This window comes from Pelodiscus sinensis, chromosome 5 (assembly GCF_052426305.1).
Source record: "Pelodiscus sinensis isolate ZL-2025 chromosome 5, ASM5242630v1, whole genome shotgun sequence".
Taxonomy (NCBI): domain Eukaryota; kingdom Metazoa; phylum Chordata; order Testudines; family Trionychidae; genus Pelodiscus; species Pelodiscus sinensis.
In genome coordinates, this window is record NC_143056.1 from 7,782,702 (window position 1) to 7,797,456 (window position 14,755).

The 14,755-nt window shown below is 45.7% G+C and overlaps 1 protein-coding gene across 7 annotated transcripts in view; it reads right to left on the bottom strand.

Moving 5' to 3' along the window:
- Window positions 1–7,607: 7,607 nt before the first annotated feature.
- Window positions 7,608–14,755, bottom strand: part of FERMT2 (FERM domain containing kindlin 2) — a 123,838-nt gene continuing 116,690 nt past the window's right edge. For 5 of the 7 annotated variants that reach the window (XM_006116318.5, XM_075926218.2, XM_025181329.3 and 2 more), the window contains 4 exons: window positions 13,603–13,623; window positions 12,864–12,988; window positions 12,130–12,271; window positions 7,608–8,925 (listed from right to left, as the gene is read on the bottom strand). In XM_006116318.5, coding sequence (XP_006116380.2) covers window positions 8,752–8,925; window positions 12,130–12,271; window positions 12,864–12,988; window positions 13,603–13,623 — 462 coding nt within the window. In that variant the 3' untranslated portion in view covers window positions 7,608–8,751. The remainder of the gene's footprint in view (window positions 8,926–12,129; window positions 12,272–12,863; window positions 12,989–13,602; window positions 13,624–14,755) is intronic. The other 2 variants (XM_075926217.2, XM_075926214.2) reach the window with 1 other exon arrangement.

Consider the following 14,755-nt stretch of genomic DNA (forward strand, 5'->3'; position numbering starts at 1 on the left):
TTGTGTTATTTTGGTCAGTGAAGTTTATTCAATGGCACTTCTGCATTCCTGATTTTAGATGTAATATAAAAAATGATTGCAATGTGAAGGCAATGATCCGCTACATCGGCTTCTTCACTTTAGTATATTGCATGACAGAGAAATTCAGTTAGTAAATGGACAACATGAGGGACAGGGTGTCTGTCCAAATGCAAAGCTAGCAGATGAGAAACACTCCTTTCATTTGAAATGAGGCAGTATGATGAAGCGGGAAGAGCACAGAATTAGGAGTCAAGAGATCCAACTCTGCCACTGACATGCTGTGTAACCTTGGGCATGTCACTTTCTAACTGTTTCGCTTGCCACTTTTTTTAGTTTGTTAAATTCCTTTGGGCTGGGCCTGTTTTGACTATGCTTAACACAGTCAGGCACTGAGCTTAGTCCGGACCTTTAGGCACTGCCCTGACAATAATAAATTGGTCAAATTCCATTATTGTTCTTTCTTTGCATTTCTACAACTGCAGATTTTTACAGGCAATAGTAAAATATTCAGACACTAGCTCATTTCAGGTGCATGTGGTGGAACGGTGCAGTCAGAAGGGGACCTTTTCCAACAGGTCTAAATAAAGTCATAGGTATGGCGCAGAACTCAAAGTTAACATCACCCTCTTGTTGGTTTTTGCACTTACTTTTGTGGCAATATGAGCTACAAATGAAGGTTACATGTCCAAATAGTTGACTGCTTTGTGTTGAGAAAGAAGTGGGAGATTTCCCTGTAGCATATACATGAATTCACGCGAAGGCGAGCATGGAAAAATGTGGCGTTATTAATCAGTATCGCTGCAAGTGAAGATGCGCTTGCTAGAGCTATCAAGGCCAATTATGTGGCTGTGTTTCTTGGAGCGAGTGCCTTTCAGCACAAAGTCACAGCTTCGCGTATCATACATAGTCTGTATGTGATCAACCATCAAATATACTGACGAGTCCAGTTTTTCTCTGTCCAGTGAGAGAATCCAATATTTCTGGTGTCCGTTTGCCAGCGGGCCTCATTTCACAGCTGTCAGTTTTGTTGTCAACAGAGGGAACCTCTATTGATTTTTAGTCCTTTGAAGATTAAAATGAACAAAAAAAGAAACTGATCTGGGGCCGCAGCACCTGGATCTCCAAATGTAATTGCACGAGGAAACCACGGGAAAGACCACATGCTTTGGGAGCCATGAAAGGGGATCGGATTTAACAAACGCTTGGCCATGTTAAGGCACTAAGATATGGGAGCTGGACTTTATAACTCAGATGCCCTGGAGGTTTTTCACCTTCCTCTGTAGCATGGGGCACGGGTCCCTAGCGGGAGGATTCTCTGCATCTTGGGGTCTTTGAACCATCGTTTCAAGGACTTCAATATCTGAGATATAGGTGAGAGGATTATTCTAGCAGTAGGTGGGTGAGATTCTGTGGCCTGCACTGTGCAGAGGGTCGGACTAGATGATCAAAATGGTCTCTTCTGACCTTAAAGTCTATGAGTCTATGATGCATTCTTCCTGGGCCAAATGGCAGGCCGAGGAGATATTAGTGCAACATCATTAGGCACTCAAGATCCCTTGCGTTATAAATCAATAGCAATCCTGTTATGCTTTGAATACATTCGTTTTGCCAATGTCGTATAAGAGGATTTCACAGTTATGATTATAGTTTTGTAAACTGCGTTCTATCCTAAACAGGAAGTTTTATTTTCCCTTCCCTAGCACCGATCTTCACCCATCACACTAATAACATTGTATTTGAATTACATTACCCCACCAATTGAAAGGCCAGAATGTAATGTTTACCCTATAACATTTTAAGTCTGGCTTGCTAAGTAGATCAATGCTTCCCCCTCGCACAAATAGAATTAGCATTGAATTTGGTGCACTTATGCCAGGGGGGCTGGCCTATTGAGAATGCCTTGCAAAAAATAATTGCATCAGGAGATTGCAATCGAAGCCCGTTCTGCGAGTTGTTTTGCAGAGGGTTGAGGTCATTTAAAAAAACCCCAAAACGGAAGCCTGTATTGCAGCGGTTCTCAAACTTCACAACCCAAGGATCCCCATTTTGATTGAAAAATTTTGGCAGGCCCTTTGCTCAGCCCCAAGCCCTACCCACCCTCACTTCACCCCTTTCAACTCCCTCCCCTGAGCATACCTCCGCCTCCACTCCCCCACCCCCACCCCGCCCCAGGGCCTCCTGTCTGCTGCTGAACAGCTATTTCACAGCATGCAGGCGGCACTGGGAGGGAGGTGGGGGAGGTGAACCGTGGGGCTGGTGGCCCTAGACATGACTTGCAGACCCCCTGGGGCAGTGGACTGGCAAACCCAGTCACAAACTTTTGGCGGGCTGGTAACATTTTATTTGCATATTCATTATACACATAACGAATGCGCAAATAAAATGTTACCGGGCCACCAAAATACATACCCCAGCCCCAGCGTTACCGCACAACAGCCGGCTTCACCTCCGGCAGCCGCCACGGCCTGACAGCCAGCGGTCCGTGGACCAGCAGTGGTTGGGAACCACTGCCTTGGAGAGCCCATTGTGAGGATGGCTGCTGCTTTATGCTGGGCTGGCAGAAGCAAAGAGTAATTTAATCCTTTCATCAGGACATTTTCTTGCCGTCAGACGCACTTCGATGGGAGGAGATGGAGGGGAAGCCTCTCGTGTCGACAGCCGGCGGCGATTTGTGGCGTGAGGACTCGCGGGCAGCCAGGCAGAGGCGACAGCTGGGGCCGGTTAAAGAACGGCCTGAAGCTGTCGTCCCTCCTCTCTCCCATTCCATTTCCGAAAGGAACGGGGGGAGGGGTGTTCCAAGCCGCCTGCCCCCATGTGGGTCCGCAAGGGCAGGGCATTGGACGCTTGGTAGCAGCGAACACCTAGTCCGGCCCACCTTCGTTGTTACGGCAACTGCTGTTTATTATTTCAATTGCAGAAGCACCTGAAGGGGTCAGGCCGCTCTGCTTTTGTGCTAAGCCTTGCACAGACAAAACAATCTCGGCCAGAGAGCTGGCAAGCAAGGATCTGGCCACAGCACAACAGCTGGTGGGGGGAGGGGTGGGAAAGATACAGTCAGAGCCAGGATGGATGCCTAGGCGTAAATTCATTGCAACAGGGGTCTGTGGAGTTGCCCATCGAAGCTCTCTGGGAAGAGGGTGTTGGGATGCTTGTAGGCAGCTGAGCGGGAAACATGTCCCTTTGTTGCTACAGCAAGTGAAATAATTGAACCTCTGCAGGGGGTGGGGGACACGGGGAAGACCGGCAGAACGGATTAACGTGCTCATTATAAAAAGCATCTAAGGACATCCAAGGAGTGTAGCGCCCTATCCCTGTCCACGGCATGGGGCTTGGGGAAGAAAAGCGGGAGGAAAATGCCATGATTGACGTGAAAAGGCGACACCCCCTTTGGCAGAAAGGTGGGGGAAGGGTGCCGCTGCACCGTATCCTTATAAGAAGCAGTAGACGGAGGCTCGGAGGGAGGGGCTCACAGCTCCGATCACGTCTGGCGGAAGTAATAGTTACCAGGAAGGCCTCTGTGTAGGAGAGGTAGGCCAGAGAGCAGATAGCTAGGGGCTCAAATGGGGGGCCCTGAGCTGAAAGAGTCCCACGGTGGTCACGGCTACCTCACCTCAGGGCAGAGCCGATCAAGACCCTCAAGGAAACAACCCAACACCGGGATCCCGAAGAGGGATTTCCCTCCCAAACATGAGCGGAAAGCTGAGGTAGCCACCAGGTGGACTCTTAACGGATGAGATGGCCAGACCCTCGGGTGTGGAGTGAAGAAGGTGGCCCAGAAGCAGGGGACTTGTGGCCTGCTGGGGTGGTTTAGCCTTATTGAGGCACTACAGGGAGAACCTCCGCCATTTGGCGGGAGAAGTAGCCCTTGTCGAGGGCTTTCGGCTGCCCGTTACCACCTCCCTCACTGAATCCAAGCACTGCAGCTCAAGGTGGTTCAGCCATGGAGGTTCCACACCATGAGGTGGAGCGATGCCTGGGCGGAAGTGGCGCAGCCGGCCGAACTCCTGGGTTGACAGGTCGGGAACCAGAGGGCCTGGCTGCTGGCAGGAACAGCAGGGAGGTGCACCAGTGCTGCTGTAGCCATGCTGATGCGATGAGTTTTAGCGCCACTCTGTCCTGTCAAATTTTGAGGAGGGCCTGGGTATCAACGGTACTGGGGGAAAAGCATAAGGGGTCTTCTCCATCCATGACAGGTGGAAAGCATCCAACACGGCCCTGAAAGGAGCAAAACCTCGGGCATGATGCCAGCCCGGTGGAGCCGACCCAGACGGTGCCGAAGATCAGTACCAAGGTTTTCTCTAAGCCAGGGGTAAGCAGAAGAGCCTCCGTGGGCCGGATCCGACCCATCAATCGGGTTGATCTGGCCCGTGGAAACCCCCATTAGGACCTGGGGGCGAGGGGAGTGTGTGAAGTTTCCTCTGCCCTGGCCCCACTTAGAAGTTCCACATGCTCCTGGAAGGGCGGGGGGAGAGGAGTTTGCATGCTCACCCGCCCCCAGACTCTAATTGGCCTGGGGGTGGGGGTGCATGCGAAGTCTCCTCTCACTGCCAGGGCCATGGGTGCCTAGGAGGAGCCATTGGGGGGAGGGGCTTCCCCATCTATTTGAATCCTGGCCCCGCCCCTTCCGGTGGGCAAAACATTATTGCCCGCCCCTGTTCTAAGCTATGCAGCAGCACCGCGCCGCAGATGCTTAATGAGCCCCGCCCAACCAGGGGCCCAGGGCTCCACGCTTGGGGAGGGGCATTTCTTCCTCAGCGACACCAGCAGCTTCCTGCGGAGGACAGCGGACTGGCCGGGAGAGACTCGCTGCTCTGTCCTCCGCAGGGAGCTGTCGCTAAGGGAGAAATGTCTCTTTCCCAGCCAGACACCCTCGTGCGTGGAGCCCTCAGCCCTGGTTGGGTTGATTAAGAGGGACCCTTGATGGGTACCGGGGTGAACTGGCGGGGACACTTATGGCTGTGGGGTTCCCACAGTGCCGTGGTGCTGAAGATGTCTCTGGTGCCAGGACAGGTGGCAGAGCCATAGTCAGTGCGGAGGCGGAGCTGGTGCCTGAGGTGCCAGTTAAGGCGCATGTGCCAAAGCCACTAGAGCCAGAAACAAGGGTGCAAATGGCCGTCTCACCAGCGCCACTGAGGCTGGAGCCGCCAGTGCTGCAGGTGCCATCGAGGGCAGGTGCTTTGAACGAGGCCGTCGCCGTCAATTCAGTGAGGTTCCACCCAGCCTCAAACATGTCCAGCGCGGAGGGAAAGTTGAAGTTCTCTTCCACTGACACCAAACGCAACGGACCTGCCCATAGGACTGTAGTCAATGGTGCTGGGGCTGAAGCACTCGGCTCTGGTAGGTTGGGCACAGTGTGGGCCAACTCTGGGGCCTCACTAGACCTCCTGAAAGAGCATCGGCTCTGGTCCGTCCTCTTCTTGCACGGCACCAGGGAATGGGACCAGTGCTGGGAGGATGAGCCCATCTTCCGTGCCAGGGAACGGTGCCAATTACGCTCTTCAGGGGGAGGTGCTGAAGTCTCATGCACCGAGGCCGCGTACCGACGGCATCGGGAGTGGCTGTCTGAGGCCTAAGCGCCAACTCCATGAGGATCAGTTTAAGCCATTGGTCCCTCTCTAATTTCAGAGGGGTCGCCGTGTTAGTCTGAATCTGCAAAGCGGCGAGGAGTCCTGTGGCACCTTAGAGACTACACTTCAGTTCGTCTCTAAGGTACCACAGGACTCCTCGTCTCTTTAATTTGCAGCTTAAAGTGCAGCATCTGCAGAGGGTTCATCTGGCAGGTGACCCCCCCTTCGGAGACACCTCGAACAGGCAGCGTGAGTATCCTCTGGGCATATGCTTGCCAAACCCTGGGTCGCTGCACGCTCCAAGAGCATGAACAGGAAGAAGAAGGATGCCCGCTAAACGAACTACTCTTCAGACAAAGAGCTAAGCTACACAACAAAGAGTTGTGCCATGCTCGGGGCTGACTACTCGCGCAGCAAGAAGTGAGATGCTCCACTGACTGTCACACTGGCAGACAGAGGGAACTGAAGTGGGAGTTTGGTTGCGAGGGGTATATAGATATATGCCGCCGCAAGGAGTCACCACAGGGGGCGCCAGAGCTGACCTGGCAGGTACCACTAGGGAAAAGTCTTCGACGGTTGTGCACGTGGCATGGCACACACAGGTTGGAAAGACATAGAACGCTCCTGCTAATACACCCCCAAATATTAGTCCTTTTTTTGCAGCTGTGCCACACGATTGAGTTGTATTTAATTTGTGATCCACGCTCACCCCCAGATCCTTCATCTTTCTAGGGCTCTTCCACTCTGGCTGCCTGTGCTTGTGGAGAGGTTGGGTATTGCACATGGTTTCCAGTTCAGCCTCTTTACTGGGGGCTGCCAGGGAGCCTGGGAGGAGGAAAGCAGCAGCAGCCACCAGAACTGGGAGTTTCGGGCAGAAGGTCTGGTATTTGCTGGGGTAGGGTGCGGTGGGTGTCTGAATAGTGTTGTAAGCCTTTGGTGGCTGTAAACATAGCAGCAGGCAGGAACTGAGAGCTCTAGCACGTCACAAACTATAATGAACACTCACAAAGCATGGATCAGCGGTTTTCAAGGATCAGTGGTGACTCTCTGAAATGCAGCAGCTCCGTCACCTCATGCAGCAATGCAACGTGTCCATGTAAGACCAGAAAAGACCACGACAGCCCAAGGGAAGTGCAGGGGGTATTTAGGGAGGTGGCACGGTGGGGTTCACACACATAACCCATTGGCTGATGCTGCAGGATCCTCAGGGTACGTCTTCGCTCCAGAGTTAACGCCGTTCTCTGCACCGGAGTCGCTCCGAACTTGAGTGTGTGGCTGCAGTGGGAAATAACACTAGAGCTGCTGTATCCACGCTGGTGCGGTACCCACCCATTTGTGATGTTAGGCCTTTTAGGGACATACCCCATGGTTGTTTGTGGAAGCTGCGACCCTGTGAATTGTTGGCCAATAAGTTGTGGGAGGACTCGTCTGTGCCTGTCACACAGGAGAACTGCAGGAAGGCACTGGAGGATCAGTGGCATTTGAATGGAGCTAGCCACCTACAGATAGGTTGCATTAGCACAACTCACCAACTCTGACTCGGGTTTTAGGCTGAATCCTATGACTGGCCAGCCAGCTCAAACTTCACTGCACCCTTGTGCACCCAGTCCTAGGGATGGGACTTGAATTAGAGACACAACTTGAGTGACCGCTGAAGCAGTGACAAGCTGATCGTGAGTGTAGCAAAGACATCCATTTCGTCTGAAAGACACCACCACGTTCTATCAGCAAAAATCCCCCCTCTCCTCCAATACCATGCTGCAGTATCTGTTCAGCAGTGGTTTGGAGAAGAAGGGTGCTACCTACCACTTCTAGTTTCTGACCCACTCAAATAACACTTGGCTTATGGGCTAGGATGGGATCAGAGCACAAGATCTGATTTCTTATTCAACTGTGAAGATATCGGCTACAGTGACAACCCGTGAAATCCTACAGGATGTGCTGGTACATTTCATAAGTATGGTCTGAAATTAAGATTACACTACACAAAGCACAGGAATGAGAAGTGGAAACAAAACCTTAAATAAAAGGGTTAGCTTTTATTTAAAATAAAATGCATTTATACATAGTCTTTAAACCACAGACTATCTGAGCACAATACTGGTTATTCCTTGGCATTGGGTGGGGCAGGAGCTCCCTTATTATTAGTGTTAATTCTGCATTGGTGCAACATACGGGGACATCTTGACCCCAGGCATTAGAGTTAATAAGGACATTGTGGCACAACAATTAAGTCAGACTTAACTTAGATAAAAATGTATTGTATGGCAATTTCCCCCCTTAAATTGCTATCCATATCTTTTAAAAGCACTATCTAGTTAATGCTGATACACTAGATCTATGCAATATTCTAGTTGGTTTGTGAGACTAGTTAAAAAAACTGTACAATTTTATAAAATTTGTGTTTTTACATAAGTTACACAAAACCTATACTTCATAGACCTTTACTTCATATTGTAATGAAAAAATTTGCATATCATAGGCAGACAGTGAATATGCTGGTGAATACTAAAAGTGTTGTAATACAATACGGTGTAAAATAAAACAAAAGGACAATATAAGTGATTATCAAAAGGAAAGCTAACAAATAGACTAACTAAAACAGACTAACAGAGGACTGTTCTTCAAGGCCCCAAAAAACTATCTTCAAAATAACATCAGGCATTTGCAATTGTTCTGATTCATGTAGTGTAAAAATAGAGATCAAAATTCTACCCAAAGAAAGGAGGATTTCAAAAAAATGAGGTCAAATTTACAGTATAAAAAAAACGAACAAAAAGAACATGCATTAAACATGATAAATAGACTTCATATAGTTTAAGCCCTGGATAGCTTTATAGTAGATGGCTTAGAGTTCTCTTTATAATTTGGTTAGCTTACGTCAGTCAAATCTGATTGTGACCTGCCTGTTGGGTCTCGTGTCTACAGACCAAAGGCAGAATTTGCTACATTATGTAGCCCACACACTGCCTCGTCATAGCAGATTAACGGAAGTGCTCATTAGTGCACATACATTAACTGGTCTGGTAATGCAAAAATTTCCATGATAAAAAAAAGATACATTTCAAGCTTACTTTATTAAGCAGCATATTTCAAATAACAGCTTTTAAAGTTAAATATTAATATGGCCATGGGGTTTCTTTCAGTATATAGTTCATCAAACTCACACCCAACCACTGGTAAGTTTGTAGAACATCTCTTCATCTAAACTTTCATTCTGATCTTTTGCTCGCGTTGACAAGAAGATGTAGCCACCAATGAATTCATGAACCACTTTGCAATCCACTTCTGTACAAATGAAGGACACCCTTACATCATCTGCAAACTCTACGGTAACCTATAGTGCAAAACACACTGGATTAGGATAAACAAGATGGTCAAAGTAAATTAAACCAACTTTCTTTACCCTGACAGAATAAATCTCCCTTGTAGCAAACAACTGTTTGAAGTTTCATATTTAATCTTCTGTGTTTATTTTCTGAAGAGAGAAAATGTTGGATAAAGGACTATTAGGGGATAGAATTCCCCCCAATCCATTTACTAGTTTCCCAAGAAGTCTATTGTGGCTCTGTTAGAAGTTTCTCATTTGAGTTTTCAGAAAAATCTGCTTTCAGTGATATATTACTTATTAACTCTTGATGCCAGTACTGAGGTTAGCCCACACCAGACAAACTCTGAGATAAGTGAAGCCAACACGTTCCTTGCAAAGCATCTGGTCTGAACATTCTGGAATACTGAGACTCAAAGAACTGGATAAAAAAATACAAACTTCCCCAAAATTAAAAAGCTACTGGAACATACTTTGAGTAGGTGTGTCAAGCAATTAAAAAACTCATGATCAATCTTGCAATTCATCATGCAGTTAAATAACAGAATACTATTTTAAGTATTTGAAAGTTTTCTACATTTTCAAATACATTGGTTTCAATTATAATGTAAAATACAGTGTACAGTGCTTGCTTTTATATTTAGTTTTATTACAAATATTTGCACTGTAAAAACAAAATAGCATTTTTCAGATCACTTAATACAAGTACTGTTGTGCAATCTCTTACAAATGTAGAATTATGCACAAAATATAATGTCATTTAAAAATAAAACAGAAAATGTAAAAAACTTGTCTTAGTGACTGGCAGAACAATAAGTTGGACTGAATGGACTTGTAGGTGCTAAAGTTTTGCCTGGTTTTGGTTTTGACTGCAGTTATGTAACAAAAAAAAATCTACATTTGTAAATTGCACTTTCACAATAAAGAGACTGTGTAACCCACACACCTAGTGAGTGTGGTGTGCTGTCCCATCTAGTGGCACTGAGACTTCTGACAGAGAGGAAGAATGAGTTTGCTTTACAGTCTCAGGGTACGTCTAGACTACATGCCTCTGTCGCCAGAGGCATGTAGATTAGGCTACCTGACATAGTAAAATGAAGCGGTGATTTAAATAATCGCCGCTTCATTTAAATTTACATGGCTCCCGCGCTGAGCCGACAAACAGCTGATCAGGGATTAGGTTTACCTGGGTGGTCGACAAATACCTTTGATGTCGCCACCCGCGCGTCCAGACTATCTCGCTGAGCCAACAAACAGCTGATCAGCTGTTTGTCGGCTCAGCGTGGCAGCCATGTAAATTTAAATGAAGCGGTGATTATTTAAATTGCCGCTTCATTTTACTATGTCGGGTAGCCTAATCTACATGCCTCTGACGACAGAGGCATGTAGTCTAGACATACCCTCAGTTGCGAGCCAGCTGGCTTTTAGCTCATGTGGTAGAGGCTCATGCATTAAGCACCAGGGGTCCCAGGTTCAGTTCCGCCTGTCAGCATTACAATTGCATGACAATACTTGAATGAAATAAACTGAAAAATACTATTTTTTTGTTTATAATTTTCTCAGTGCAAATATCTATACACAAAAATAAAGTGAGCAGTGTACACTTTGTATTTTGCGTTGTATTTGAAACGGGTACATTTGAAAAGGTAGAAAAACAGACAAAGTATTTAATAGTTTTCAATTGTTATTTTATTCTTTAACAACGTAATTAAACTGTGATTAATCAACAGCCCTAATTTTCAGTTCTCAGCCTCTAATTGTGCTTGGGTTTTCAAAGGCATGTGACCTTCAAATAATCTTCTACAGTGGGAAGTTTTATATCTGCATCGCACCTGCAAAGTGCTGGTGGGAATTTATACATTTACGAGTTAAAGCTGGCTAGAGGATCAGCTCAATATTTACCCAACAGCTAGGGATGTTAAATTTAGATGAACTGGCTAATCGAATAGTTGATGCAGTTTGCATGGACTAATCGATTAGTCGATAAAGGCGCCTCCGCCTTTGAAGTATAGAAACGCCCCAGGGCTGTTGCTACACTTCAAAGGCAAAAGCGCTGTGGAGAGTATGGGGCCAATGGGGAACTCATGCAGTCCCCTGCTGGCTCTGTGCTCCCCGTGGCGTTTCAAAGCGGCAGACCCTGAGCTCCACATGGCACGGATGCTTTGAAATGCCACATACAGCCCGTGCCAGCTGCTGACTACCCAGCTGGCCCTGGGCTGCACATGGCGTTTCCAAGTGGCGGTACCATGTGGAGCCCCAGGTCTGGCCCCGGGCTCCATGCGGCACTGCCACTTTGAAGCACACTCTCCTCCCCTCCCCCACTTGTTGCCTCTTTCTGATAGAGGAAGCAAAGGGGGGGGGAAGGAGAAGCGACTAGTTGTTCACATCCCTACCAACAGCATCTTATGCTGACAGCCATTAGTTGCACAAAACTCTAAGTTGGGTTGCAAATAAAAAAGTGAAGACTAAATCAACAAAACAAAACCTGGATCATTTAAACTGTATGTGGTAAGCAGAACAATATTACTCTCTTAGCCCAGAAGTTTGATTTTGCCCAGGTATCTTGGACTGCGTATTTGCACACAGACTGGAAACATCTGCTTTGTAATAAGGATCTACCTGGGGCTTAGCAAAGAAAAATTAAAAAAAAAGGGGTTACCAACTAGTTTTTAAAGATTTTCCCGGTGAAGTCAAAAGGAGACTTTTCACTGAGTGGTTCCCAAATAGTAAACATTGATTATACAAATAGAGCCAAACAACATCTTCCTAAATATAGGGTAAATAAAAAAATAAATCAGAAAACTTTATTAGATTACCAAGACACACAGCCACCCAATCTATACAATCACCAAGTCCACCTGGGGAATATGTGAGACTGTTATTTCCAATTAAGTGGTATAATCTTAATTAGATTCCTTATAGCATATGAAACCCTCTTTAAGATGTTATAAATGAATTAGCTCTCAAAAGACTGAATTGTACTAAAAAAATATTACACAAAATAGAAGTAGTTTAAACAGAAATCTTGGACTTAAATGAGAGAAAGAGAAATAGTTTATGAAACCAAGCAGTGTCCCATACAACAAAATCAGGAGAACCCCTGAGGCTATGTGTGTTCTTATAAGTCACATGTAGTTTTTATAAAAAAGATGCCTTACAATGGACACTTGGGCAAATAAAACCATCTCCCCAGCTCTGTAGATGTGGTCTTACCATTTTTATTTCCCAGTTCACATTCCACTGTTTCATGTTGCTGAATCGCCATGTTTTAATTGCATCTCCTGTGCTTGCATCCATTCTTATCAGTCTGTTATAGGCGATTCCAATCAGCTCTTCTTTCTTGCCTCCTTGGAATCTGTGACATTTGGGTATATGAAAGGTAAAAGCTTATACCTATGCAGAAATGTTCTATGTTCAGCTATTGAAAAGACTCATAAAACCAGCTGAACCAATGTAATTTACATTTTTCTTGCAAGTGCTGATGCAACGTATTACTTCAGAGCTATAGAGAGGATCGATAAATGCAGAAATAGCTTAAAATTCTTCTGACGATGTTTAAATAGAATTCTAAGTTTTGCATGCAAATAATTGTGTGTGAAGTCATAATTATACAAACTGGAGCATTCTACAGAAGTTATTTCTGTCTCATCTATAGTGTTCTCAACTAGGATTGTGAAGGGTTAACTGGAGGCCCGGCCTGGCCGAAACAGCGCCCGCATCTGAGCCCGCCATGGGCTGCTCCAGCTCAGCTAGGCCCGCCGTGCTGCCAGCAAAGGCTGCTCCAGGGTTAACTGGTTATACGTAGTGTTTAACTGGTTAACTTTTAAAATGGCAATTGACATTCTATTCCCAGCTATGAATCTCTCATGGTAGCTTTACATAAAAAAGACAATAATCCACATGGTCATACATGAATTTTTACCTTACTACTTAACAAAACCACTGACCTTGCAATAAAGTGTGTGATGCCAAATTCCGGTAGAGACTGCCAAGCTTGAATAAATCGCATCTTGGCTTCAATTAGACTCATCTGAGCTACATTCTGATGGGCCTCCAATATCCTCGCTGTGATCTGAATGTAATTAGACAGTCTTCAGGCTACCATTGTATGCTTGAGATGGTATACTCTCTCCTCTTCCCACTCTACCCCTCCCCCCCCCAAGAAAACCAACAACCCCCTACGCACACCACCCTGCATAAAATATTAGGTCTCCCCGTTGGGAATTTTCATAGGTCAATTACACTCAGACAGATGTTCTGCAGGTTCTCAACTGCAGCGCTATGTCATACACTATCAGACACGAAATGGAGTCGCTATGTCATACACTATCAGACACGAAATGGAGTATGTCACAGAAAATAGCTGCCATTCTTGCTATGGTTAATTAAAGGATAAATATGGAACTGCTTTTACCTGAGCACCACTATACAGTTTTGGGGTATTACTTTTATATACCAGACATGAATCTAGATGCAAATGATTTGGACACCATTCAATGCACAATGAGAGAATCAACTCCTGAAATGTATATTTCTAGTATAAAGGATTCTTATGCTAACAGCATAAAATCACCGGGGATCATCATTAAAACTGAAAGTTATGTTCCTCTAAGTGTTCTGTTTTTAGGACTACACTCCATGTAAAAGGATTTAAACTATTTTACATTTATTTTTACTGTCACTTACCAAATCTCTTATATAGCCTGGCTGTAGATGACAATGCGAACAAAAGAAAAGGAAGCAGAAAGAAAAAAAAAGCAATCAGAAATATGGCAACAAAGCAAAGAAAAAAGTGCAAATTATCTGCAAATTGAAGTTCAAGCAAAACACGTGCAAATTTTCTTAGGAAGGAAAAACAGCAAAAAGTGAATGCAAGCTCGAAAAAGGGAATAAGGAAACAGAACCATCCCTCATTCTACAGACATCAAAAATTAGGAATGTCTCATTCATCTAGAATGATTTACGTTTTATAGGCATTTCCAAATTCCATCAGTGGCCAAAGATAAGAATAGAGTGAAAATCCCCTCCCTCTCCCTTCTTTCAAAGTCTTTGATTGAATGAGAATCAAGTTTCCCCTGCTTTAGTGTGAGCAAAACTATTTAGAAAAACAGCAGCATCTGTTACTCCCAATATGAAGAAAATATTCTTCTTGGAGACTGCATTAAAAAAAATAAAATATGCTCAATACGGTTCAGTGACTACAAAGATTCTCGAAAGTTAAAATCACCATCTGTTTTATGCATCCTCTTTCCTGAAGATACAACTACACTAAGGACCGTACACTGTAAATGCAGCCTTCGGTTTATATTGGACTAAGTGTTTCTTAGATGTAAGACCACATAAATTCATTGCTCTAGGCAGAGTACATGCCACAAAAACAATTCACACATTACTATTTAAACACTATGGCTGTGTCTAGACTACATGCCTCTGTCGTCAGAGGCATGTAGATTAGACACATAGGCAAAGGCAAATGAAGCCGCGATTTAAATGATCGCGGCTTCATTTAAATTTACATGGCTGCCGCGCTGAGCCGACAAACAGCTGATCAGCTGTTTGTCCGCTCCGTGCGCTAGTCTGGATGCTCCCCTGCCGACATCAAAGCCCTTTGTCGGCAGCCCCGTTATTCCTCGTGGAATGAGGTTCCTCGTGGGCTGCCGACAAAGGGCTTTGATGTCAGCAGGGGAGCATCCAGACTAGCGCGCTGAGCGGACAAACAGCTGATCAGCTGTTTGTCGGCTCAGTGCGGCAGCCATGTAAATTTAAATGAAGCCGCGATTATTTAAATCGCCGCTTCATTTCCCTTTGCCAAAACAACAAATCTACATGGCTCCGTCGA